The 27,943-nt window shown below is 52.4% G+C and overlaps 1 protein-coding gene across 1 annotated transcript; it reads right to left on the bottom strand.

Moving 5' to 3' along the window:
• Positions 1-2,652: 2,652 nt before the first annotated feature.
• LOC102463559 (butyrophilin subfamily 1 member A1-like) lies at positions 2,653-27,933 on the bottom strand. The gene is made up of 11 exons (XM_075912476.1): positions 27,825-27,933; positions 25,886-26,233; positions 22,317-22,598; positions 19,030-19,146; positions 15,552-15,584; positions 14,442-14,474; positions 14,326-14,358; positions 13,591-13,611; positions 13,050-13,054; positions 12,816-12,936; positions 2,653-3,873 (listed from the first exon to the last, which is right to left on the bottom strand). The coding sequence occupies exons 1-11, from the start codon at positions 27,928-27,930 to the stop codon at positions 3,329-3,331; spliced, it is 1,644 nt and encodes a 547-aa protein (XP_075768591.1). The 5' UTR covers positions 27,931-27,933; the 3' UTR covers positions 2,653-3,328.
• Positions 27,934-27,943: the final 10 nt, after the last annotated feature.

The following is a 27,943-nucleotide window of genomic DNA, read 5'->3' on the forward strand; positions in this document are numbered from 1 at the left end:
GGATTTGGGTGACCATTTCAGGGTTTGTCAGTAGCAGAGCAAGAGTCTGGGTCACTCTGACTCCTGCTAACGCGAGAGCCAGAAGAGACGCTGTGTTCGCCTTTCTGTCTCTCCCATATTGATAAGAGTGGAATGCTTACCTCAGTGAGAGCCTTGAGATAAGACAGTGTCCTATGGGAACTGAGTAGGCAGGGAAGTAATTGTTTAATTTTATATGTAATAGAAAGGTATATATATTGGCTTTTAATTGTTTTGTATTTGAAGATCCGCTTATGGACATCTTCCCTTGCAATATTGCTCGAATAAACTGCCTCTGGCTACTTGTTGCTTAAACATAACGCAGAGTGAAGGCTTGTTTTCTTCCACAACAGTAACAGGAAACTTGGAAATGGCAGAGATGCTCAATGACTCCTTTGGTTCAGTCTTTACCGAGAAGTCTGTAGGAATGCCTAACATAGTGAATGCTAGTGGAAAGGGGGTAATTTTAGAAGGTAAAATAAAAAATAACAAGTTAAAAATCACCTAGAAAAGTTAGATGCCTGCAAGTCACCAGGGCCCGATGAAATGGATCCTAGAATACTCAAGGAGCTCGTAGAGGAGGTATCTGAGCCTCTAGCTATCATCTTTGGAAAATCATGGGAGACAGGAGAGATTCCAGAAGACTGGAAAAGGGCAAATCTAGTGCCCATCTATAAAAAGGGAAATAAGAACAACCCAGGAAACTACAGACCAGTTAGTTTAACTTCTGTGCCAGGGAAGATAATGGAGCAAGTAATTAAGGAAATCATCTGTAAACACTTGGAAAGTGGCAAGGTGATAGGGTACAGCCAGCATGAATTTGTAAAGAACAAATCATGTCAAACCAATCGGATAGCTTTCTTTAATAGGATGAGTCTTGTGGATAAGGGAGAAGCGGTGGAGGTGGTATACCTAGACTTTAGTAAGGCATTTGATATGGTCTCGCATGATATTCTTATCAATAAACTAGGTAAATACAACTTAGATGGGGCTACTATAAGGTGGGTGCATAACTGGCTGGATAACCATACTCAGAGAGTGGTTATTAATGGTTCACAATCCTGCTGGAAAGGCATAACAAGTGGGGTTCCACAGGGGTCTGTTTTGGGATCGGCTCTGTTCAATATCTTCATCATCGATTTAGATATTGGTATAGAAAGTCCGCTTATTAAGTTTGCTGATGATACCAAGCTGGGAGGGATCGCGACTAATCTGGAGGATAGGGTCATAATTCAATATGACTTGGACAAATTGGAGAAATCGTCTGAGGTAAATAGGATGAAGTTTAACAAAGACAAATGCGAAGTGCTCCACTTAGGAAGGAACAATCAGTTTCACACATACAGAATTGGAAGTGGCGGTCTAGGAAGGAGTACGGCAGAAAGGGATCTAGGGGTTATAGTGGACCACAAGTTCAATATGAGTCAGCAGTGGGATGCTGTTGCAAAGAAAGCAGACATGATTCTGGGATGTATTAACAGGTGTGCTGTGAGCAAGACACGAGAAGTCATTCTTCCGCTCTACTCTGCACTGGTTAGGCCTCAATTGGAGTACTGTGTCCAGTTCTGGGCACCGCATTTCAAGAAAGATGTGGAGAAATTGGAGAGAGTCCATAGAAGAGCAACGAGAATGATGAAAGGTCTAGAGAACATGACCTATGAAGGAAGGCTGAAAGAATTGGGTTTGTTTAGTTTAGAAAAGAGAAGATTGAGGGGGGACATGATAGCAGTTTTCAGGTATCTAAAAGGGTGTCATAAGAATGAGGGAGACAACTTGTCCATCTTGGCCTCTGAGGATAGAACAAGAAGCAATGGGCTTAAACTGCAGCAAGGGAGGTTTTGGTTGGAATTTAGAAAAATGTTCCTAACTGTCAGGGTAGTCAGACACTGGTATAAATTGCCCAGGGAGGTTGTGGAATCCCCATCTCTGGAGATATTGAAGAGTAGGTTAGGTAAATTTCTATCAGAGATGGTCTAGACAGTATTTGGTCCTGCAATGAGGGCAGGGGACTGGACTCGATGACCTTTCGAGGTCCCTTCCAGTCCTATTATTCTATGATTACATTCTACTTCTTGTTCAGTCAATCCCTAAGGGAAATGCAGATTTTTCTTCCCCAGAATTACAACATTTAGCCTTGATCTAAGTTAATTTGTGATGACTCGGTAAAAGGATCCCTTCTCTGTTTCTTTACCAAACTACATTTATTGTGTTTTTAAAACCAAGGACATGAACAGCCTGACACTGCTCTGAAATCAACAGTGGACACTGTCTGCAAATAATATTTCTATAGAAAAATAAACTAAAAAGAGGATATTGCAGCAGAGATTTCTATGGAGAGGAAGACAGGATGTGAGGTTGGGGACTGTGTCGTGTTAATTGATGCAGGAGCAGACCAGGAGGGGCCATGTCTCAATTACCAGTGACCTGTAGCTAGACAGTTGAAAAATCACATGATTTAAAGCAGTCAGAAGTTCACAGAACGGTACAAAATCGCATGGATCTTATGAGATTGGTTAATTCATTCTGTGGTTTTTTCACCTATGAATGTTCAAAGGTGCAGTGCAGTATGGGGTGTACGAGCCCTGCTTTCTAGAGCCAGTCAAGGCAAGCAAGCAAGGAAGCAGCCGCACACGTGTCACTGCGCTGGTTATGGCACATGGGCATTGTTACTGTTACCAAATTAATTATTTAATTGGGTTCAGAGAAATGTTTTGGATTTCTTGAAGTGCCGCAGCTGACATGCCAAGGATGTACACAACTGTAAACCTGTCAAATGTCAATATCGACATGAGGGAAGAATAAAGGTCAATCATTCCATTTCTAAAAATAGATTTTTAATAAAAAGCTGTTGAACTGTAAATGAAACAATAGCTATGTGGGCACCTTGTTACAATAACAACAGTTTCTAAATTAGAAGATGTTTTTCATTCATATTTGACACTGAGATTTCACAGAGTTAGAAAATTCTGACAGGAGTGAAAGTCCCCTTCTCCCTCCCCCACCATCTGCTCCCCCTGGGGCAGGGGAGGGGGCAAGGTGAGGGCAGCAAACCCAACCTGCTGTCTGGCCACATTTCTTACCAGCCTCACCCTGGGATGGGGGGGAAAGGCAGCCTGGGTTCTTCCCAGCCAGGGGGTCCCATTCACCCAGCCTGGGCTGGGCTGCCAGGTGTCCGGTTTTCCACTGGAGGCTCCAGTTGCAAAGGGAAAGGAGCAGTGACCGGTTGGCACAAAACACCCAGGTAACTGGCCCTGCCCTGGGGGAAGAGCCGCAGCGCTGGGAGGGGCCAGTCGGTGCCGCGGGGTCACTGTCAGGGGCAGGGATTCCCTCCCGCCTGGGCCGGCACCGGGCAGATGGTCAGGGGAGCCGCATCGTAATCAGTGTAGAAATACGGGCGCAGCGTCCCGGAGAAGGTGCCGGTGAAGGTGAAGAGATGGGACCTGTCAGTCACATTGTAAAACGAGACCTCGCCCGCCTCGTAGTCCAGGAAAACCCCCACCCGGCTGGGCCTGGCACTCAGAGGGAGGAGGGTCGAGGGGGAGGTGAGGGCCTCGTATCCCCCGTCCCTCAGCCACACGACCCAGTATCCGTTCCCAGGTGAGTATGTGCTCTCCCCCTTCCTGCTCACAGATTCCCTGCAGACCCCCAGAGCCCACTCAGTCTTGTCTCCCACCTCCACCTCCCAGTAACGCCTCCCGCCCGCGAACCCCTCGGCGCCCAGCAATTCAGGGTAAGTATCAAATCTCTCCGGATTGTTGGGCAGATCCTGGCGCGTGTCTCCGTATCTCACACGTTTCCGATCCTCAGACAGGACGAGTTTGGGATGAGCCGTGTCTGGATCCAGCGTCACGTCCACTGGGGAGAGAGTCACAGAGTCAGGGCCGGGGGCAGGGGCGGGTCCCTGGGGTCAGCGGGAAATTAACCTGCCCCCCCGTTAATCGCTGTGCGGGGGGGGGGGGTTATTACCTGAGGGGAGTCAGGGTCCCTCTGCCCGTGAGGAGACACAGAGCGGGAAAAGGGCAGGAGGAGCGGGGGAGGGGCGGCAAGCTGACAGTGGGGGGAGGGGCAGGGTAATGCTGGGAGAGGAAGGGGGAGGGGCAGATGATGGGGCAGAGGGGGACGGATGGAGCAGAGGGAGCAACCGTAGGGCCAATGTGGGGCAAGAGGAGCAGGCACAAGGGGACAGAGGGGTGAGGGAAGGGGCAGTCCCCTGGGGGGCTGGGTGGAGGGGCAGATGCAAGGAGGGCAGAGGGAGGGGTGGACACCAGAGGGCAGAGGGGGAGGAAGGGAGCAGAGGGGCAGACAGAGGGGTGTGGGGAAGGGCAGGCCCTAGGGAGGCAGAGGGGGGAGGAGATGTGGGCACCAGTGCAGCAGAGATGGGGTGGGGCCTACACCACAGGACCCAAAGGGGACCCAGGGAGGAGACCCCAGGCAGGCCGAGGGGCAAAGGGAAGAGCAGGCACCAGGGGGGCAGATTCCCAGGAGCGCTGTGAGCAAGACACGAGGAGTCGTCCTTCCGCTCTGCCCTGCGCTGATCAGGCCTCAGCTGGAGTCTTGTGTCCAGTTCTGGGCCCCACATTTCAGGAGAGAGGTGGAGAAATTGGAGGGTCCAGAGAAGAGCAACAAGAACGATGAAAGGTCGAGAGAACATGAGCTAGGAGGGGAGGCTGGAGGAATTGGGCTTGTTTGGTTTGGGAAGGAGCAGACTGAGAGGGGACCTGAGAGTGATTTTCAGGGTGTCACAAGGAGGAGGGAGACAAATTGTTCCCCTTGGCCTCTGAGGGCAGGACAAGCAGCAATGGGCTTAAACTGCAGCAAGGGAGGTTGAGGTTGGACATTAGGAAAAACTTCCTGCCTGTTGGGGGTGAAACACTGGAATAAGTTGCCTGGGGGGGGTTGTGGAGTCTCCATCCCTGGAGATATTGAAGAGCAGGTTGGACACACACCTGTCAGGGATGGTCTGGAAGGTGCTTGGCCCTGCCGTGAGGGCCGGGGACTGGACTCGATGACTCTCGAGGTCCCTGCCAGTTCTGTGGTTCTGACGGAGGTGAAGGCAGAGAGGGGCCTCAGGGAGGCAGAGGAGCAGTGACCAGAGGGGCTAGTACCAGGGGCTGGAGGGGGATGAGGGATGCAGGGTCAGGGGGGCAGAGGGAGAGGGGCAGGGAGAACTAAGGGGAAGGTGGAGGAAATGTGAGAGGAGGGGGCAGGTAGCAGGGTGGGGGTGGGGGAGAGGAAAGGGGCTTGTGCTGAGGGGAGGGGGCAGGGCAGGAGGAGAAAGGGGAAGCAGGAAGGGGCAGAGTGGGGGAGAGACAAATGCCGGGGGACAGGGATGGGGAAGGCACCAGGGCAGATGGGGTGAGAGAAGGTTTTATTCGCAGTGGGTGGGAAGGGTGGGTGCCAGGGGGCTAGAGAGGCACTGGGGGAGGGATTAAAGGCAGGGGGCAGAGGTAAGCAGGTGGGATGGCAGCAATGGGGCAGGGGAGGGGCAGGCACTAGGGCTAATGGGGGTCAAGGGGGAGACAGTGAAGGGAAGGAGGAGTGGGAGGGATGGGAAGGTGTCAGTGGGGTAGGGCTGGGGTGAGGGGACAGGCTGATGCTGGGAGAGGGAAGGGGAGGGGCAGACGAGAAGAGCAGAAGGGGGTAATGGCGTCAAGAGAAACAGGTACCATGAGGACAGAGGGAGGGGGGTGAAGGGAGGGGCAGGTTCCAGCCGGGATTTCCCTAGGACCTCTGGGGGGGTGTACAGCAGTGCTCCCTCCAGTTGTTCCTAGCCGTGTGTGGAATACATTTTATGACGTGCACTGAGGCGCGCCCAGCAGACACACGGGCTGTGGCCATGTGAACGCTCTGCTGATCTGCTGGGCATCTCCTGACTCTCCCCTGAGAACGCAGGGCAGATGTGACAGCAGGGCCCGGACAAGCTCTCCCGGCTGCTGTCTGTGCCAGTGTCAATGGGGCTGATGCGGCTGCCCTGGCTGAACCACTAGGCTACGTCTAGACTGGCCACAAATTCCGGAAAAGGGATGCAAATCAGGTAAGTCAGCATAGGGAAATCCGCGGGGGATTTAAATATCCCCCGCAGATTTAAATAAACATGTCCGCCACTTTTTTTCCGGCTTGTACTCAGGTAGGAATAAGAGATCGTCCGGAAAAGGGCTTTATTCCGGAGGATTGCGCCAGTCTAGACGCTTTTTTTCCGGCTTTTCCCCAAGCCGGAAAAAAAGCGTCGGACATGTTTATTTAAATCCGCGGGGGATATTTAAATCCCCCGCGGATTTCCCTATGCTGACTTGCCTGATTTGCATCCCTTTTCCGGAATTTGTGGCCAGTCTAGACGTAGCCTTAGGCTGTGTCCAGACTCCATGCCTCCGTCGACGGAGGCATGTAGATTAGCCAGCTCGGAAGAGGGAAATGAAGCCGCGATTAAAATAATCGCGGCTTCATTTAAATTTAAATGGCTGCCCCGATCTGCCGATCAGCTGTTTGTCGGCAGATCGGGAGAGTCTGGACGCGATGCCCCGACAAAGAAGCCTTTCTTCATCGACACAGGTAAGCCTCGTGAAACCAGGTTTACCTGTGTCGATGAAGAAAGGCTTCTTTGTCGGGGCATCGCGTCCAGACTCTCCCGATCTGCCGACAAACAGCTGATCGGCAGATCGGGGCAGCCATTTAAATTTAAATGAAGCCGCGATTATTTTAATCGCGGCTTCATTTCCCTCTTCCGAGCTGGCTAATCTACATGCCTCCGTCGACGGAGGCATGGAGTCTGGACACAGCCTTAGTGTGTAAACAGGGTCTGAGGGAGCCCCTCCCCCGGGACAGCTCATGAGGAGCCGGATTGGGATGATGCCAGGCCCAGCCTGTATTGCCAGGGACACGCCTGCCCTGTCTGGGGCCCAGCCCACAGAGCTGGGCTGCCCGGGATCCGTTCTGCCTGGGGCTGGGCACAAACCACTGAGGTGCCATGTGGAGTCAGGAAATGTTGGGGCCCTTTTAGTGTCTGAGTGACGGGAAGCAGCAGAGCTGGGCTGGGCCTGCCTGGGGGAGGGGACCCTCAGCACCAAATCTGTGCTGGGGTTTGCCAGGGCTGAGCCCCGGCCCCTCTGGGCTCGTCAGTTCCCAGCCCCGGCACCTCTGGGCTCACAAAGTCCTGCAGCGCCCACAGACTAACAGAGAGACGACTGATAGAAATGTAGCCGTGTTAGTCTGGTGTAGCTGAAACAAAATTAGTATCAGATTCAAGCTACCTATTCCATGCCACGTGTAGCCACGGGCCGGAATTTAAAAATGGCGGCGTCTGGGAAGATGCAAATGAAGCCCAGGATAGCCTAGGGGGCTAGTGTAGACATACGCAGAGAGATGACTAGATTTGTTGTTGGTTTCTCAGGTGCTACAGGAGCATGCGTTGGTTTTTGAGGGTTTTTTAAGATACAGACTCAATTGGCCCCTCTGAGACCTCTGGGCCTGGCAGTTCCCAGCCCCGGCACCTCTGGGCTTGGCCCATCAGTTGGGAAAATAACAAACATGCTGGAGCCCGGCACCTCTCCGGTGACAGGTTAAGCCCTGGCCACCCCCACACGCCCTACGCTGGGGAGCAGGGTGGGACTGCCGGGGGCTGGTGAGAAGAGGGCTGGTGGCCCAGGGGTTTGCTGGCCCCTCTCTCCTGTGCAGACAGAGCTGCCTGGGCCAGACGGAGCCTTTGGCTTGGTTCAGTGACGGCTGGAGCTGCAGTCACAGAGCTCTCAGGGCCGAGCCCTGCTGGGGACAGTGTGCGGGTGAGGGGGAGCCCGGCCTGCACTAGCCACGAGGTTCTGCGCTCAGAGCTGCCATCGCCCAGAGCTGGTGGGACCTTGAGGGACGGGCTGAAGGCAAGTGGAGGGGGGGCAGCAGAAGGTGCCGGTGCCAGGCCATTGGGAACAGAGCAGTAGAGGGAACAATGGCGCAGCAAACAGCAGCAGCCAAAACATGGGTCTGTGGGACTGTTTCAGAGACGTCACTCCAGCGCCCTGCTTAGTGCCTGGGAACCGGATAGAAAAACACGTTTCCTAGGAGGCCAAGACTTTTCAAATCCATTAATTGCCAAGGTCGTTGTGTCACGACATCGCTAGCGCGACAGGCCAGTGTCTGGGGGAGTTTCTGTATTAATGGTGTTGTTATTATAATTAATATTTATGCAAAATCAGCCATATTGGGCCAGACCCCTGGTCCCTCTGCCCAGTGTCCTGCCTCCTGCCACTGCAGTGCCTGGAGCAGCCAGAGGGAATGAGCAGAGGAGGGAATCGTCTAGTGAGCCCTGCCCTGTCGCCCACTCCCAGTATCCAGTCCACAGGGACTAGGGATACTCAGAACAGGCTGGCGCATCCCTGCCCACCCTGGCTCAGAGCCACTAGCGGAGCGACCCTCCGTGAACGGATCTTGCCCTTTCTGACCATGCTGTGACTTTGGCCTTCCCCCACCCCCGGCAGAGTCCCGCCGGCCGACTGCGCTGCCTGAGGAAACGCTGCCTTGTGCGTGGGTCAGTCTCGCTGCCTGGTCACGTCACTGGGTGCCCCTGGCCCCTGTGTGCAGTGAAGGGGAAATGACACTTCCTGACTCACGTTCTCCTCACCTGCCCACATTCTCCAGGCCTCACGTGGCCCCAGGGGCAAGGAGGGGGTGGGAGACTGGCCGGCCAGGTGATGAGGGGAAATAGAGAGGTGGGACATGGGGGGCAGACCCCAGGGGGCAAAAGGGCAGCATGGGGAGGGTTGTTATCAAGGGGGGAGGGGCATGCAGGGCAGGTGCCAGGAGAACAGAGATAGGCAAAGGAAGGAGCAGTATCGGGGGGGGGGGGCAGAGCAGAGGGGCAGAGACAAGCAGGGCAGAGAGGAGCAGGGCAGGCACCAGGGGGCAGAGTGGGGACAAGGGAACAGGGGAGCAGAGGAGGGTGGAGAGTTGGGTGAGGAGAAGGGAGGGCACAAGGGGGCAGAGGAAAGGTGAGTGGAGGGGCAGGACCTAGAAGTTAGGGGAAGGTGAGTGGAGGGGCAGGACCCAGAGGGGAGGGGAGGGCACCAATGGGCTAGAGGAGGAGGGAGGGGAAGGAGCAAACATCAGGGGGCCCAAAGAGGGCCAAAGGCAGGGACTTGCGCTGGGAAAGCAGCAGGGAGAGATGGGCCCAGGGGGCCAGGGGAGGGGAGCACAAAGGGGCTGGCACCAGTGGTTTGGGGAGTGGGAGGGTGCAGGTATCGGGAGGCAGAGGGGAGGGGAGGGGAGGGGCAGGCACAGGGGGTGAGGGAAGGGCTCATGCTGAGGCCTATGTGGGGCAGATGCCAGGGGCCAGAGGGCACAAGGGGCGGGAGGAGGGGCAGGTGCCAGGGGGTGGGAGGGCAAGGGAATGGGGGGGATGTCGGGGCTACAAGGTACAAGCAGCAGGTGCTGGGGCACAGGGGTGCAGCCTGGAGTGCGACAGGCACCAGGGCCAAGAAGGGGCCAGGTGTGAAGCAGCTACTGGAGGCTGAAGGGGGCGAGGGAAGGGAGGGCACCAGAGGGCAGGGGGAGGGGCAGGTGCCAGGGGACAGAAGGGGGAAGGGAGGGGCAGACAAAAGGAAGGGGGAGGGGAGGGAGCAGTGGGTGCCGGGGCAGAGGGGGTGAAAGGAGGGGGCATGAGGAAGATGGGGGGGTGGGGCAAGTCACATGTGAGGGTGCAGAGGGGCGTGAGGAGAACTGGGGCAGAGGGCGGAGAGGAGGTGGGCTCAGAGAAGGAGGAGGCAGGGGGCAGGAGTTGGAGGGCAGGGAGGGAAGGGGGAGGCACCAGGAGGCTGTGGGGAGGGGAAGGGCAGGTGTCAGGGGGATAGAGGGAATGGAGCATAAGGACAGACAGAGGGAGGGAGGGAAGGGACAGGCCTCCACTTCCCTGGCCCAGACCTGGGGCAGGGCAGTGGAGGATGGGAGGGGGGTGCAATTGCAAACCAATGGGCTGTTGCTAATGAGGGCAGTGGGGAGGGGGAGGGGCAATTCCCCACTTCCTGACCCCCCCCCCTCCACCTGGGAGAAGCTGCACTGGGGGCCGGTCCCTGTTAATACCCATGTGGCTGCACTGGGGCTTTGCACGGGGGCAGGTGCATCAGTGCAAGGGAACCCGGCTCCCACGGCCTCAGACACTGCTGTGCCGGGGCCGCGCCCCTCCCCTCACTGAGTTATGGGTCAGTAACTGCAGGTCACTGGGGCTGGGGGCTGGACTCTGGGCTCCCAGGTGGGGCCGCCCCACTGTGCTGCAGAGCCAGTCTCACCCCCACGCTCTGCCCAGGGCTCAGGGCCGTGTTTACACCCAGGGAACATCCGCAGCAGCAGAGACTGAGGGACCCCACGTCAGACCCCCGGAGCCCAGCGGTTCCAGCCCCCACCTGAGGGGGGACCCACATTCCCATCCCTGCCCTGCCCCACACAGGGAAGGGACCTGGGGCTCCCAGCTGGGTCCCTGCCCCTGGGCTACAGGCTGGAAGGGAAGCGGCGGCACCTGGCTCTGTCCATGGACACTCGCCAGCAAACTCAGCCTGGGGCCGGGAGCAGTTTCACTGGACCCCAAATCGAATTGTTCTGCCGATGAACCATTAGCACCCGATTGCCCAGCCCCTCTGCAAACCTGCCTGAGCAGCTGAGGTGCCCAGGCCCCAGTGACTGGCAGGGAGGGACTGTTCCCAGCCCCAGCTCCAGCCCCGCGCGGTGACGGGCAGACCAGGCTCAGGGCACCAGTTGGGACACTCCAGAGCGGCTGTGAAACGTGCCCTGGCCAGGAAAATCCCCCCAGCCCTGATCTCAGCCCACAGACCCGGCTGCCAGTGGAGACTCGGCTCCAGCCTGAACTCTCTGCCCAGAGCGACGTGTCTCCTGGGCCCTGCGAGCGGCACAGACCCTCTGCCGCTGCCCCGGCGTCTCCCAGCGCGGGCACTGGCCACAGAGCCCCGCCCAGAGCCAAGGGGGGCAGGTGTCCCCAGCTAGTGACTGCCCCAGCCACCCCCCCACTGCTCCCATTGCCCAGGCCTGGGGCAGATGCGCTGGGGGTCTCACACCCGGCTCTGCAGACACAGCAAGTTCTGGCCACACAGATGAGCAGCACATCCCAGAGCCGGAGGGCAGGGGCAGACCGAGATTTGTGGGGCTCCTGATACAGCACAAAAACAGCTGCACAGACCTTCTGACTGAGGCTGGAGCTGGGTGGGTGCAATCCCACATGGGCATACCCCCCAGGCAATTTACCCGACCCCCCCCCCAGCCTGCACCCATCCCCCACCAAAACTCCCCAAGCCTTAGGCTGCTGGAGTGGGGGAGGGGAAGAGGGCAGCTCTGGGCAAAATTTCTGCAAACCTGCTGCCCCTGCCAATGGCCCCGCTGAAGACCCTGGGCCCGGCCACCAAAGAGTGTCAGGGAGTGACTCCTGTCTGGGACGCTGGCCAGGGCCCAATGGCCATCGACTGGGCTGGGGGCAATTGAAGGGGAGGAGGAGGAGGGGGGGGAGGGGGCCGGGCAGGGAGGGTTTGAACTAACCCACAAGAAGCATTTGGCCTTCCTGGCTTTAGCCTGGCCCTGCTGCTCTGTCCTGATCCCCCCCACACCCCCCATGGCTCTGGCCCGTCACACAGAACAAAGGGGAAGGTTTTAGCCTGTTTTACAAAACCAATGTAAGTTCCTGGCTGAGCCGAGGGCCGTTCTCTGCGTCTCTGGCCACCGCGCTGGGCGGGTGACTCTGCTAACGGGGTTAATCAACTGTCCGTTGCTAGGAAAGGGCCGTGCAAGGGGATCCTCACAGCTGGGCCTGTGGGGTCCCCAGATCTGCCATAGCTGGACTAACCCTGGGCCTGAGTGTGGGAGAAGAGCTCAAGTTGGGGTTGTCAGGGCTTGTGAGCCCCAAGGAGGGGCCAGAGGGGATGTTTAGTTTCTTTTCTTTCCCTGGGAAGTGACTTTAAGATCTGTCTACGTGGGGAGAGGCCAGAGGAGCTGGTGCAGAGCAGCGAGTTGGCGCAGGCTGCCCAGTGGACACTCTCATTCTGCACTACAGGTGCCTGGGCTGGGTTACCCGTGTGGGAAGGACACGAGTGCAGGGACAGTGTCCACACTGGCAGCGAGAGCGGAACCCTCAGGACTAAGGTGCAGAACAGCTGTTTCACCCTAGTGACGCTGAGGTCCCCCCCATATCCCACCCACGCTGACAAGCCCCATGTGGGGCAGGAGGTTTGAATTCCTTCTTCCTCACCCCAGCAGCCCAGCCAAGCCACCCGCTGTCCTTCTGTACCCCCTCCCACCTCTGCATCCCCTCCCAATCTGCCTTCGCTTCCAGCTGGACAAGCTCCTTGGCTGGATGTTCTGCCAAACTTGGCCAGCTGGGAAATGACCAATCTATAAACTGGAGGCCATAAAATATCAAGGGAGCAGTTACACAAGTGTCTGTGTGCAGCAGCGCCACCTCCCGTCCCCTCTGCCTGTGAATACCCTAAGGGTTTGTGAAGAAACAAACCTCTGAAAGTTTCCTGCAGACAATGACATTTTACCCTTCCCCTTAGTCCAGGGGTAGGGACCTAAGGCCACAGGGCCAGGTGTGGCCCTCGGCTTGCCCAAGGCTCAGAGCTCCCCTCAGCATTGGAGAGCCTGAGCTGGTGCTCTGCCCCTCCTCCCTTCCCCACTGTCCTGGAGGTTGGAGCTCACAAAATCTACCAGCCTGGGCCCCCCAGACTCTGGGGTGTGAGGGGAACGTGGGGACCAATCAGGGACAGAGCCCCAGGGCAAAGGGCCAGTGGGACTGCAGCATTAGCAGAGTTAGTTACCTGCGTATCCTTGGGCTCTGGTGAGTCCTGAAATAATCAGACACGAGAATTTACACAAATGAAATTCAGACTCAGCAAGACACACTCTGAAAAACAAACCAGGAACGGGGCTTACCCAGCTCTGCCGGAGGGTCCGTGGGAATGAGAGGAGGGAGAAAAGGGAAAAAAGAAGAGAAATGAATCAATAGGAGAGACTCTCAATAGCAAAACTGTCCAGTTCTGAACCCCCCTTACACTGGCTTCAGTGGGAATTTAGCCCGAGTAAGGACAGCAGGATTGGGCTCCCAACTGCTAGTTATGACTTTGGATCCTGCAAACCCTTCCCCAGGGATCCACGGGGCTTCAGTGCAATCAGACCCTGAGCCTGATCCAGAGCAATGGTGTGTGTCAGGCGAGAGGACACAATCCTGCTACACGGGCACTAGGGCTGCAGGTGAACATCCATGGAGAACTCAGCAGTCTGGGCCCTATTCGTATAAAATACTTGTGGTTCTTGCTGCAGGGTGTCTCTGGTGTCAGGGAGTGAGGCTGGTTTGCCTTTTAGTGCTATTTCCTGGGGTCCCGGCTGTGAAATATCAAACTGTTACTATTCAGATTTCAATGCCAACATTTCCCATCCATTTTTTGTTTGGGTAACAGCTGGATTTTCCCTTCTCATGTGTGGTCCTTGTCTCGGCAACACAATTCTTTTGGCACTAACATGTCCTTGCAGACACAGCTCCAAGGGCTTCTTTGCCTATTTAATTCATACTCGAACCAGACGAACTGCACTTACCTTTGGCTGCCTCGTATTCCGCTGGAAAGTAACAGACATGCTGAGTTACTGTCAAGTCTCAGAATGTAAAGCACAAATGTCAAGCTAAGAGCAGCATGTCCCTCACTGGGGATACCAATGACGTGAACGATTTGTCCATAAGACACTTCAGCAGAGCACAGCACAGGACCTGGCTGCATACCACAGAGCTAGGCCCTGCACACACACACTCAGGGCCAGGCCACACTTGACAGGCTTGGGGGCTCCCACAGGACAGATGTTCCCTCTCAGACAGGAAGCTGGGCTCTGACACCCAGTGAGGAGACGTGTCCAAGCAGGGATGCCTATGCTGCTAGATTTAGCCCTACAGTGAGAGCTCCTGTCAGCCAACCCAGACTCCGAGGGTTGTTGCCACGGGTGGTTGTTTGCACTGCAGATGTACTCGCACTCTGGCAATACGACTGACTGAGCTGGGCCGGTGTATTCAGGGCCCTGGGCTCAGGGTGTCGTTTCTGTAATTCCTGTGGGGTTTATTAATGGTCCCTTCCCCTTCAGAGCCTGTTAACAGCCCCTGAGCTCCCCATCACTCGTCACACAGGCTGTAACTCCGCCTGCTAAAGCTGAGCTCCAGGTGGAAACCAGCAACTGCACTGGCATTAAATGTGACTTTTTACTGAGGCAAATTGGCTCATGTGTGCAGACCCGACGGACATGACGTGGAACATTGAACCCTTCCCCCCGGTGCCGGGCACTGACCTGTCTGCCTCTCCATCGCTGCCTGCAGGGCCTCTAGAGGGAGAAACGAGCGAGAGGTGAGATTTCATCCTGGCGTGTTCGTGGGCAGAACGTTAATGTCAGTTACTGTTACTGACCTTTCTCTCTGTCCCGGTCAGACAGCAGGGTCTCTAGAGAGAGAAAAGGGGGGGAGTGATTCATCTGTTCATGGGTTCCAAGGCCAGAGGGGAGCCCTGTGATCACCCCGCCTGCCCCTGTAAAACACAGGCCCATGGGCTGCCCCACAATAATTCCCACAGCTGATCATTTAGACCAGCAGTTCCCAACCTTTTCCAGATGGGGACCCATTTTGACAATTCAGGAAGACTTGGTGACCCAGGGCAATCCAAAAAGGGAGGGAAGGCGGGGGGCAGAGCCACCTGGAGAGACACTTGGCGACCCTTTTGAAATGTAATGGTGACCCGTATTTGGGTCACGACCCATAGGTTGGGAAACCCTGATTTAGAAGAACAGCCAGGCTTGATTTACCAACTGTCCGACGGCCAGGGCCACAGGGCACACCAAGATCCTGGGCATGAGTGGCAGGTACAACAGGCCAGAGCTGGCTTCGTTTCCCCTTATGGGGCCGCAGCCATTGGACCCACAATTGCTGGGCTTTGGGGGAAGTTGGTGGTTTATTATGCCCCAGGCAGGTGGCAGGTGGCTGAGGAGATGGCTTGTGCTAGTCACTTTCTGGGTTCCTCCCTGATCTCCCAGGACTGGGGCAAAGGCCAGGGGACCCCGGGGCATTAGTGACCCCAGGAAGCTGAGCAGCACATGCCACCTCCTCAGCTGTATGGAACCTACACAGGGGGCCTAGCAAAACAGGCCAGATCCAAGAGACATTTTTCCCCAGGCAGCTTGGGGACTGGGGAGGGGAGGCACAGAACAGCTGCAGGTGTCTGGGGCAGCTCTGGGCTGGTGTCGGGGGCCATCGTTTAGAGCTTTAGCTGGCACAGGGCTCCTCCGATTGAGATGCTTGAAGCTCCTCCAGGCATGGGGGAGTCTCAGAGCTCTGGCTATGGGGGGATGTGCAGGTGGAAGAGGTGGGGGGTAGCTTCCCAAAGAGGGGATTCCACCCACTGCCCATCACCCTCCCTTGGGAAATGGTGACAGTGATTAGTTCATAATGGCTGGCGAGATGTCACCCAGCTGCATTAACAAGGAGAGCTCTGTGGCCAGCTAATGTGACGGGCCCAGCCACTGACCTTTCTCGCTGACCCGGGCAGATCGCAGGGTCTCTAGAGGGAGGAAGAGCGAGAGGTGAGATGGCACCATCGTGTTTGTGGTACGGTTCCCGCTATTCATGTACCTGGGCGGTTACTGTGGAAATAAGACTGACTGCCCACCAAGGGGACAAGCTCCAATGGGAAAGAGCTGATCTTAGAGGTGATATTTAGAGGGGACCATCTTAGAATCAAAGAATACTAGGACTGGAAGAGACCTCGAGAGTCATCGAGTCCAGTCCCCTGCCCTCATGGCAGGACCCAATACCGTCTAGCTATCCTTGATAGACATTTATCTAACCTGCTCTTAAATATCTCCAGAGATGGAGATTCCACAACCTCCCTGGGCAATTTATTCCAGTGTTTGACCACCCTGATAGGCAGGAAGTTTTTCCTAATATCCAACCTAAACCTCCCTTGCTGCAGTTTAAGCCCCATTGCTTCTTGTTCTACCCTCCTGAGGCTATGTTGACACTGGCAGCTTCTTGTGCAAGAACTGTTTTGCAGTGGAGTTCTTGCACAAAGTCTTCTACAAGAGAGTGTCCACACTGCCATGTGCTTTTGCGCAAGAGCGTCTATGGCAGCGTGGACTCTCTTGCGCAAGAAAGCTCTGATAGACATTTTAGCCATAGGGGTTTCTTGCGCAAGAAATTCACGTTGCCTGTCTATACTGCCCTCTTGTGGAAGAGCTCTCACACAAGAGGGCTTATTCCTCATGGGGAGAGGAATAACTTTTCTGGAAGAAGCCCTGTTTTGCGATGCTAGACTGTAAATTTACTTCAGTGTAGAAGTTCAGTGTAGACAGCTGGCAAGTTTTTGCACAAGAACACCTGTTCTTGCACAAGAAGCCACCAGTGTGGACATAGCCTCAGAGGCCAAGGAGAACAAGTTTTCTTCTTCCTCCTTATAACACCCTTTTAGATACCTGAAAACCTCTCTCATGTCCCCTCTCAGGGTATGTCTACACTACCACCCTAGTTCGAACTAGGGTGGTTAATGTAGGCAACCGGAGTTGCAAATGAAGCCCGGGATTTGAATTTCCCGGGCTTCATTTGCATATTGCCGGGCGCCGCCATTTTTAAATGTCCGCTAGTTCGACTCCGTGCCCACGGCTACATGTGGCACGAACTAGGTAGTTCGGATTAGGCTTCCTATTCCGAACTACCAGTACACCTCGTTCCACGAGGAGTAACGGTAGTTCGGAATAGGAAGCCTAATCCAAACTATCTAGTTCGTGCCGCGTGTAGCCGCGGGCATGGAGTCGAACTAGCGGACATTTAAAAATGGCGGCGCCCGGCAATATGCAAATGAAGCCCGGGAAATTCAAATCCTGGGCTTCATTTGCAACTCCGGTTGCCTACATTAACCACCCTAGTTCGAACTAGGGTGGTAGTGCAGACATACCCTCAGTCTTCTCTTTTCCAAACTAAACAAGCCCAATTCTTTCAAAACAAGCAGATGCCAGGAGTGGGGTTTGAACCCACACAGACAAACATCCATTAGAAGCTTAAGACCAACACTTTAACCACTCATCCACCCTGGAGGGACTAGTTGCACACCCCTACCTGGCTCATGCTGACCTAAGTACCCAGCTAAAGAAAGGTCTCTCCCTCCCCCTATTCTTAGCTGAGGCACCTCCATCTACCCAGGCCCTAGAGCTAGCTGGCCCCACATATCAGTAGGACCAGGAGACAGACACTAGCCACAAGCTGGCCTGGAACAGAGCAAATTAGATTCTGTCTCTTTCCCAACCCAGGTCAAAGCTGCATTCCCATTGCTCATTTCCCTACCCTTCCTCAGGCAACAGAGGTAGCGTCATGCCTGCCAATCCCCGCTGAGCACAGTCTGAGCAAGGCCAACCTGTGCCCAGTGTGAGCAGTGTCCCAGGCCAGCTGGGCAGTTCATGGTTGTGTCTGTGTTATTTCAGCAGCCCCAGTCACACAGCACAGCCGGACAGCTGGTGCAGGGGGTTCTCTGAAAGGCCCAGGGAACAAGACAGTGGCAGTTAATTGTTCTGAGTTCTAGTGATTGGAAACGAGCCCACCAGCGCCCTCCGTTCTGTGGTCTGAGACATGCCTTTGACATACAACTCAGACAGGCGTATCCCTGTCATCTAAGCCTGGACTGAACCCACATCATGCACCTGTTAAACCAACCCTCTCAAACTCCCGGCCTGAGGGCCAGCTATGGCCCGAGTACTTCCACAATCCAGCCCACGTGTGGCTTCCAGAGCATGAGTCCCAGTGGCCCAGGTGGTTTCTGCTGCAGTGGTGGTGGGGGGACCCCTCCTACTGGCCCCATCCTGTTGACAATGGGGCACTGTCCCTTCCATATGACGGTTGGGGTGGCTCTGCACACACTCTCCTGGGCCCTAGGGTTGTGCTGGCAATGGTGTGGAGCTAGCAGCCAGATAAATTGAGTTTGAGACCCCTGGTTAAAGCCACGAACTAACCCAGTTCACACCCAGTGCGGAGAGTGTGAAGGTGGCACTTCTAAAGGTGCAACACCCAGTTCCAATGTTCACAAGCACAACGCACGGCTCCTCTCTGCTCCTCTGAATTACCTCTTCCCATCCCCTCTGGGAAACCACTATAACAGGCATTTCCCCTTCCCAGCCCTTCGACACTTGCACATTTCTACATAATTTTCACAGTCCTTCAGGTGAGAAAACCCTCTGGGTGGGACTGTCACATCTGCCTTGGGAAGGTAGGCGTTGGACATTCATACCCCTTACACAGCTGTGAAAATTTCAGCATCGCTATAAACATGTAGATCACTGCAGGACCCATTAGGACCCACTGTAGGACCTTTAATTTTTTCCATCCATGTGCTGAATATAATTTTTATGTGCACTGGGGACGTGCGGAGGTGCACCACCAGAAAAAACACAAACCTAGCTGTGGGCAATCTGCTACTCGGTTAGGCAGCATTGGAATCTCTCCTGAGTGGCCGCACAAGCACCCAGCTTACAGGGAACCCTGGCCAAGGGCCGTTCTGTCCTTTGCGACAGGAGACAACACTACAGCTGAGCACTGACACTGCAATGGAGCAGTGTAAGTGCACCAGGGTGTCAGGCAGGCAAATCTCAGTGCAGATAAGTGCTAACCTTTCCATTTGCACAGTCCCTGCCTGCTCTGCCACAGCTCCTGCTCACGAGCCCAGACTGGGGGGCAGAATTGGGCCCTAACAAACCCCCCTCTCTTCTCCTACTTTGCGTTCTGGTTTCCTTGAAAGCAGCCAAGTTGCAGCCCTGCTGATCCCCAAGGAACAGTTCTTGGTTCGGACATGATCATAATTTCTTCAGCTTCACCCTTCACCCTCAGCCTAGCTCCCGCTGCTGACACTTTTCCCAACATTGAGCCCAACACCCTTTTATCCTGTGTCTTTGCTTCTGGTGTTGGAACCAGTAAATCTCTGTCTGTTCCCCATCAAATTCCCCTCCCCCCTCCTGTAACATCACCTTTCGCTCGGTGCTGCCTCCAGGTGCCGTAACTGAACAAGGCAACGAGACCAACAAGGAGAGGCAGGATCACCCCCATGGCCACCATCCAGGGGTTGTCCTTCGGGAAAAACAGCTCTACAAGAGAAAGAGCCATTGACTTGAAAGCAACCACATGCAGCATGAAGGCAGGACGCTGATAGTTGTGACCAGCTGCCCTGTGCTCTTGGAGCTCAGCTACACAAGAGTCTGACCCAAAACTTGTCAACCCAGGATTGTAATACAGACAAAACTTGAGCCTATAAATTCAGAGTGAAAATTCCTCCAGAGCCCTCTTCCCTGAGCTCTGGAGCAGTGGCTGACTAGAGGATCCTTAAAAAACAGTGACTAGTCCAGCAGCATGTTAGAGACTAACAAAACATGTAGGTGGTATCATGAGCTTTCATGGGCACAGCCCACTTCTTCAGATGACTGGAGTATGAAAAGTCCAGTTCCAAAATAAATAGGGAATGGGGGAGGAGAAGTAAGAAGGGAAATAATGAATTAGAGGGTCCTTGTTATGTGATTACTGGGGTTTATTGAAAACGGTGTAAAATTAGAAGCTAACACTTGGAATCCCAAGGGATGAATTCCTGATCCTGCCTGCAGACTAAAGGGCATGGTAGGGAGCTTGTATCTGGGCTGTCTGCAGTCAGTGTGTTAAGAGCTGTCTTAGAACAGGGCTCTGCCTCCCTGCCTTAGGAAGCAACCTGCTTTGTCTCTTGCTATATTTGGCTGTATTCCCAACACTACTTAGGAATAAAGCAGCGTTACATTGCAGTATGTATGTTTTGTCTGTAACTCTCTGTATGTGTGTGGTGATCGTTACACTCATGTAGTACTGGGCATAGTACAGACTGATCAGCAGGTGTAGCACTAGGAGATCTCAGATGAACTGTGCTTTACAAATACAAAATTCTTATAATTATAGCGAAGAATTATTCGTTCAGTATTAACCAAGTGATGTGGTGGAGAATAATACATAAAATCACATTTTTTTAAATTTTAATGAGGTCAGATTTTTGTTTCTGCCTATTTGGGACTTTAACTTTCATTGCTGGTATTTTCAGATATAATCTAAGTAGTGGTACTCAGACCATATCCAGAGCTCTCTTCTGTTCTTCAGGAAAAATGACTTCACTAGCCAGATTTTCATAAACATTCAGCACACAGCAGCTCCCACTGAGGGCACGGCTACACAGCAGCGTGTTTTGGAATAACGCCTGTTATTCCAAAATAATGTATTGTGCGTCTATAAAGCAAGCCCGTTATTTTGAAATAAATTTTTTTTAAAACGGGCTTCTTACTCTGACTTCTATAAACCTCACTGCACGAGGTGTAAGGAAGTTAGGTGAAGACAGCTCTATTTCGAAATAAGTGTTATGTAGATGTACCTGTCTGCAGGCAGGTAGTGTGAATAGTTAGCATGAGTGCATGAGTAAATCAACAGTAAATGAGCTGAAGAGATGATTAAGGACTTGTTTGGTCTAGGCAAAAACCCCGGAGGATCATCGACTTGTTTACAACTTTAAGAAGAAGGACTGTGTGAAATAAAAGAACTGTGTATGCGTGCTGAGGCAGCATTTCCAGATAAGAAAAAGTAACAAGGGAAGAATCTAACCAAGGACAGATAATTGTTTCTCACTCATGGTGAGACAAGCGGTGCAAAAACCGGATATTTCTGGATCGGTTATGGACACACCAGTAAGAAGAAGGGGGTGTCACTCATGGACATCACCCCACCTGGACCGGGTGCAACCAGTGGATGGCATCCCACCCGACTGGCCCCTGCCAAGGGGATATATATCACATCATTTTGCAACACAAGTTGGAGTCCATCAATTCGGCATATTGGCGTGACGTGCACATCGGACTTCCACCTCAACCAAATTAATCAATATTACCTGGGGTCTGGCCAACCCCAGAGTGTGAGTGTGTGTGTTAAATTAGATTAAGAATTAGATTTAAATTGTTAAGTATTCCATTTATTTATTGCTTTTAATGCCTTTTAATGCTTGAGATGCCTTTTAATGTCTTTTAATGTTGTTTTAATTGCTTAGTACTAAATATATATATACATATAGTGCTTTTAAAACTGCTCCTGAATTGCATGCAATAAAACTTGTTAAAGGTATGTTTAAAATACTGTGAAAGACTCTTTTGTTCTGTGAATGCTAAACCATATGGGAATTGTGTTGTGGCTTAATCAACCGGATCACAGTGCCCTCTTGTGACATAGACATGCCCAAAGGCAAAATCAGCTATTTTGACTTAAGCTACACAATTAGCGTAGCTCAAGTTGCATAGCTTATTTAGAGTTTAGCCCTGCTGCGTAGAAGTGCCCTGAGAACAGAGGAGAACCCCCCCTCCTCCACTAAGGGTGGTGATACTCACAGAGAAGTTACAAACATAAATACTTCTAACTGGCTGTGTACACCCTGCCGCTCCACACTAAAAGTTCCCTGGTGCTGCAAAAGGAGCAGGCATCAGGAATGGGAGTGAACCGCGCCCGTGATCAGGGCTTTAGCCACATGGGAGTGGGCAGCGATTGGGGCTTTAACTTCTTAGCGGGGGCTGCCATTGTGCTCACTTCAGCCTGACCAGACCGCAGGGGAAATATGGGACAATTTGTCCGTTTTTCAGAAAAAGGCGGGATGCCTGGAAGAGGCTTAAATAAGGGACCATTCTGTTAGAAACGAGACAGTGGTCCCCCTACCCTCTCTGAAAGAGACAGCTTGTTATTCCAACCCCTTCCTCGCTGCACCACAAGAACAAAGGAGCATTCCCTGCCCACCCCGACTCAGAATGGCTGATTGCTGGGCACCGAGCTATTATGAATATCTGGCCTATGGCACCCCACCACTCAGAGTCCTAGAGCCTGGTCTGCACCCCAGACCTGAACATCTACACCAAAATTCAACAGTCCCTCTGCCTGAGCCCCTTAGCCAGAGTCCACTGGGACGGGCCACCAGCAGTGTAGAGAGATCCCAAGAGAGCTGAGGCTGCTCAGGACTTTCCAAGGCTTGCTCAGAACCTAGAAGGCTCAGGCCAATGAACAGGAGACACGTTGGTAAATACTCTCTGCCAGGGGCAGATGACCGTTTTGCGGGGCCCAGGGCAGCATAATTTCGTGGGGCCTCTCTTTGACACGGCGCATGTGCGGGGCCCGGGGCGGCCGCCCCACTCGCCCTGCCCTATATCCGCCCCTGCTCTCTGCTCATGTCTGCAGCATTTTGGTCTATCCCTGTGCAGTACAGATGGGCACTGACCTGCTATGGAAATTGCTGACTCTTTCTCCAGGGTGAGCTGGGAGTTCCTGATGTGGCAGGACACCTTCCGGTTGGACTCTTCTGTTAGAACAATGGCAGTCTCTGTCTGAAACAGGCCCCCCGCCTCCTGGGACGTCTTTTCAGAGGCTGATGGTAAATGCTTCCCCTGGTGATCTCTCCACTCAGCCTCAGGCTGCAGGTACCACCCTGCTGATCGACACACCACCCGGATCCCTCCGTCCTGATGTCCCTCCACAGAGATGGCAGGAACAGAGCCCAAACCTACAGAAGAAATAAATGAACTTGTGATAATCCCACAGTGTCCAGTAATGAGCCAAGAGTTTTATTACACTGTTAGTCACATACATTTTGGCTGTGTCTAGACTAGCCAGTTTTTCCGGAAAATCAGCCACTTTTCTGGAAAAACTTGCCAGCTGTCTACACTGGCCGCTTGAATTTCCGCAAAAGCACTGATGATCTCATGTAAGATTGTCAGTGTTCTTGCGGAAATACTATGCCGCTCCCATTCGGGCAAAAGTCCTTTTGTGCAAAACTTTTGCGCAAAAGGGCCCATGTAGACAGCTGAGATTTGTTTTCCGCAAAAAAGCCCCGATCGCGAAAATGGCGATCGGGGCTTTTTTGCGGAAAAGCGCGTCTAGATTGGCCACGGATGCTTTTCCGCAAAAAGTGCTTTTGCAGAAAAGTGTCCGTGCCAATCTAGACGCTCTTTTCCGAAAATGCCTTGGAAAACTTTTCCGTTAAAAGCATTTCCGGAAAATCATGCCCATCTAGACGTAGCCTTCCTGTTAAATAAAAAATAGAATGTGAGTCTATGAATGCAGTTGATCAGATTCTTATTTGTTACACAGTAAGATTCATGTTAATGTCATGACTTTTCTAGGCACAAACTTGCTCCAGTTTAACTAAACTGGTTTAGTTAATCAAGGGCAAATCTCTGTCTACACTTCTGGCTTTTGCTAGCAGAGAATATGCTAATGAACTGCTCATTAGCAACTTCTCATGTTTCATTTGCATAATCTCTGCCTGAGGCTTTTTGTGCAAAAGGTTTTTGCACAAAAACTAGCAGTGTAGATGGATCCGTTTTGTGCAAAAAAAACCCCTTTTGCACATGATCCTTGTGCCGCAAAAAAGGAGGTAGACAGATCTTGCACAAAAGGGGGGGTTGTGCAAAATGGATCTGTCTACACTGCTAGTTTTTGCACAAGTTTTTATTTTGAAATAGCTCTATTTCAAAATAGCGCCATAATGCAATTATGCAAATGAAGTGTGGGATATTTAAATCCTGGCTTCATTTACAATTTCAAATGTCTACATTTGCATCCCTCTGTCGAAAGAGGGTGCAAATGTAGACATACCCTGAGTGTGTTTGATCACTCCCCCTGTCTTCTACCCTCTCATTTTTCTATCCACCAGCACCTATGCCCTGGGGTGGAAGGGAGTTACCTCGCTCTGCTCCAGTTTGTGCCTGATATTGGCCACAGTCGTGCTGCAGAGCAGACTCCATCTCAGCCAGAAGGGCTCTACAGTTACTTACTGAATATGCCCACAAGAGACTTGTCATCATCAAATACTTGGTATTTGTCATCTGAGGAAGGGGGTTGTGCCCACAAAACTCATGATACTATTTATATATTTTTGTTAGTCTAAGCTATAGGACCATTGTTGTTTTTTACATTTGTTAGTTACAGACTGTGACGGCATGTTGGGGATTCCCCAAATCTTGCACCCCATCTGCAACACTATGGCTATGTCTAGACTGCAAGCCTCTTTCGAAAGAGCAAGCCGCTTTTTCGAAAGAAAGCACCCAGTGAGTCTGGATGCTCTCTTTCGAAGAAGCCCTATTTACATTCAAGAACGCCTTCTTTCGAAAGAAGCACTTTCGAAAGAAGGCGTTCTTCCTCGTGAAATGAGGTTTACCGCCGTCGAAAGAAAAGCCGCGTTCTTTCGATTTAATTTCGAAAGAACGCGGCTGCAGTCTAGACGCAGGTGAAGTTTTTTCAGAAAAAGGCTACTTTTCCCGAAAAAACCCCTGAGTCTGGACACAGCCATTATGAGACTCAGCCAGCCAGTAGAATAGAGAGGGTTTATTGCACTACGAGGTACAGGATAGCATAGATGTGATGTGGGTGTAAGGAATCAGGGCCAGGCAGCGATAGACACCTTTGGGTGGGGTGCCTAGTCCCCTAAACTCCCAGCACTTTGCTTAGTCTCTTCTAATCATGTCTTTCTTCAGCCAAAAACTGACTAGCTCCCAGACCCTGCCTACCAACCAGGTGTTCGCCTCTGCCTCCCTTCCTTTGTCTCTCCCCCTGTAAGAGCCTTGTTATCTGGTCAGGCTGGGACTAGGTGTCTGGGCCAATACACATGTGGGGGAGTCAGTGGTAATCACAGAACACAGCGCAGGGAAACCCTGGGTTACAGAGCAGACAGCCCCCCAATACTTCACACTGACTAACACAGATCCCCCTCCGAGACACAAAATATTTGTCAGAGCAGAAGTGAGGTTTCCCAGCAGGGCTTGGTATCTTCCCAAAATGCAGAGAGCGGCTAAACTCAAACGCCTGAAGCCCAAGATGTACAAAGTAACAGCACACGCTGCCTCAGCCCTGCCATCTGGGTTCTGGGGTTACATCTACACTGTAGCCTTCTTCCGCAAAAGCTTATGTAAATGAAACATGGAGTGGAATATCACTGTGCTTCATTTGCATAATTAATTAGGGGCCATCTTTGTGCAAGAGGCTTTTGCACAAAAAGGAGCTGTGTCCCCCTTCTTATGCAAGAGCAGTTCTTCCTGAAAAAATGAGGAGGAAGGTGCATGCACCTTGAGGGATCATCACACATGTCTCATTTCAGTGCTGAGGGCTGCAGGTTGTCTCGATGACCTGTACAGAGGCGTTCTCCACCCTTTGTGATTGTCAGCAGGCTGGTGTTTGCTGCACTTGACCTGACACTCATGTCCAGGTTGAAGAACTAGCTACAGCTGTTCCCTGGCTGGTCTGCCTAGCAGAACCTTCAGAAATCAGGCCTCTGGTTTTACCAGTCCCTGGGCTGGAGGGAATACTTCACTTTTCCCACTCTTGCACCAGGCTTGGGGATACAGGACTCTGTGTATCAACCACTGTGGGTGCCAGACATAAGCCGAAATAAATCCCAGCTGGTAACATCAGCGTGGGGAGAATCAGCCATGGTCTATCTCCAGATGCTCACAAAAAAGTTGAAATAACCACAACTAACTATTATCACCTGCCTTTCAGGGGTGTCTGTGTGCCTCATTAATTTCTTGCTCTAATAACCTCAAATTTTGCTCACTAATCCTGTCCCAAATTTCACTGTGTTGCAGCAATTTTCAAGGTACTCCAAATATGTTTCTGGATTTTAGAACCCTAAGGAAAAAGTAGTTGTTAAACACTGAGCTAGAATAAACCTTAATTAGAGCAGAGCTACTGACCCGCTATATTGAGAAAAACCAGCTGTCATCTGACAATGGCTTTTCGGACTCCACTTATTACCCTGCTGAAGACATCAGAGTATCAGAACGAATTACTGACCTGCCACCCAGAGTTCCAGTAAAGCTTCTGCATAAGAGACACTGGACTGAACAAGACACGTGTACTGTCCATGGTCAGGGGCTCGGACGTCATGTATTCTCAGGGAAACTCTCCCAGTGGTGATCTCGTCTTTCAAAAGCTCTGTTCTCCCTTGATATTCCGGCATCTGCTCCCCGTACTGATCCTGCCCGTCACGATACAGGTGCACGACTGAGGAATCCTGGGATCGGAACCACCTCACTTCCATGTTCTCAGCGCTCATGCTGGGGGAGAGGTGGCAGGGCAGGATGACCACTCCACCTAGGGAGGCAGCGACTGGGTCATCAGGTCCCCGTACTGTGAACTGTGCTGTGAAATGAGTCAGAGAAAAAGAAAATTAAATTGGAGAGGAACCAAGAGAGACAGGAATGTAAGTGCAGAATCCCAAGCATTGTTACAGAATGGGGACCAACTGGCTAAGTAGAAGTTCTGCAAAAAAAGACCTTGGCTACATCTACACTGGCACCCTTTTCCGGAAATGCTTAAAACGGAACAGTTTTCCGTTATAAGTATTTCTGTAAAAAGTGCATCTACATTGGCAGGATGCTTTTCCGGAAAAGCACTTTTTCCGGAAAAGCGTCCATGGCCAATGTAGACGCACTTTTCTGCAAAAAAGCCCTGATCGTCATTTTCGTGATCGGGGCTTTTTTGCGGAAAAGACTACTGTGCTGTCTACACTGGCCTTTTTCCAGAACAATTTTTCCGTAAAAGGACTTTTGCCCGAACGGGAGCAGCATAGTTTTTCTGGAAAAACACTGACAATTTTACAGTAGATCGTCAGTGCTTTTCTGGAAATTCAAGGGGCCAGTGTAGACAGCTGGCAAGTTATTCCGGAAAAGCGACTGCTTTTCCGGAATAAGTGGCCCAGTGTAGACACAGCCCTGGGGATTACAGTAGATGAGAAAATGCTTATGGTCAACAGTGTGCCCTTGTAGCCAAGAAGGCTAATGGCATATTAGTTTGCATTAAGAGGAGCATTGCCAGCTGAACCAGATATGTCATTATTCCCCTTTATTCGGCTCCGGTGAGGCCACATCTGGAGTATTGTGTCCAGTTCTGGGCCCCCCACTACAGAAAGGATGAGGACACATTGGAGAGGGTCCAGCAGAGGACAACCAAAATGATGAGGGGGCTGAAGCACATGACCTATGAGTACAGGCTGAGGGATTTGGGTTTGTTTAGTCTGCAGAAGAGAAGAGTGAGGGGGGATTTGATAGCAGCCTTCAACTTTCTAAAGGGGGGTTCCAAAGAGGATGGAGAGAGGCTGTTCTCAGTGGTGACAGATGGCAGAACAAGGAGCAATGGTCTCAAGTTACGGTGGGGGAGGTCTAGGTTGCATATTAGGAAAAACTATTTCACTGGGAGGGTGGTGGAGCACTGGAATGGGTTCCCTAGGGAGGTGGTGGAATCTCCATCCCTAGAGGTGTTTAAGTACACGTGTCTTGTTCAGTCTCGGCTTGGCTGGGTTGATTTAGTTGGGATTGGTCCTGCCTTGGGCTGGGGGCTGAACTTGATGACCTTCTGAAGTCTCTTCCAACTCTATGATTCTATGATTCCATGCATATTGACAACTTGAAGTGTTCAAAAATCAGGAGTCAGGCCCCTCATCCAAATCAAGAGATTGGTTTAAAAACAAAGAGTTTGTTTTTTAAAAAATATCACACTTGGGGTGGGATTTTGCCTTCTGATTTCAGAACCTGTAGAGTTGACTTGTGTCACATTTCCAAGCGTTTATCTGTAATCACAGGGGTTAGATACTTACTTGAAAAGAAAATGGAAGCTGAGATTCTCACCTATTACAGGCCTCCTGGAGCTATGGCTTTAAGAAACACATCAAATAGCATGAGACATATAATAAAACTGTGAGCTGGTAACCCAGCGAGGAGGCCAGAGTTCCTACCTAATGTCAACCTGTGAACCAGCAGAGTGAAGCAGAGTGCAAGGTAGCCGGGCAGAGCAGAGCTCGTTGCAGAACTGGGGGAGAACATGGGAACCTTCCTCGTCATCGTCACTGGGCCT

This window comes from Pelodiscus sinensis, chromosome 31 (genome assembly GCF_049634645.1).
Source record: "Pelodiscus sinensis isolate JC-2024 chromosome 31, ASM4963464v1, whole genome shotgun sequence".
Taxonomy (NCBI): domain Eukaryota; kingdom Metazoa; phylum Chordata; order Testudines; family Trionychidae; genus Pelodiscus; species Pelodiscus sinensis.

Coding starts and splice junctions, on each gene's coding strand:
- LOC102463559 (XM_075912476.1), bottom strand. CDS start 27,930: ATGACGAGGAAGGTTCCCATGTTCTCCCCCAGTTCTGCAACGAGCTCT. Junction 14,475..15,551: donor TGCCCGGGTCAGCGAGAAAG/GTCAGTGGCTGG, acceptor TTCTCTCTCTAG/AGACCCTGCTGTCTGACCGG. Junction 13,612..14,325: donor AGCGATGGAGAGGCAGACAG/GTCAGTGCCCGG, acceptor GTTACTTTCCAG/CGGAATACGAGGCAGCCAAA.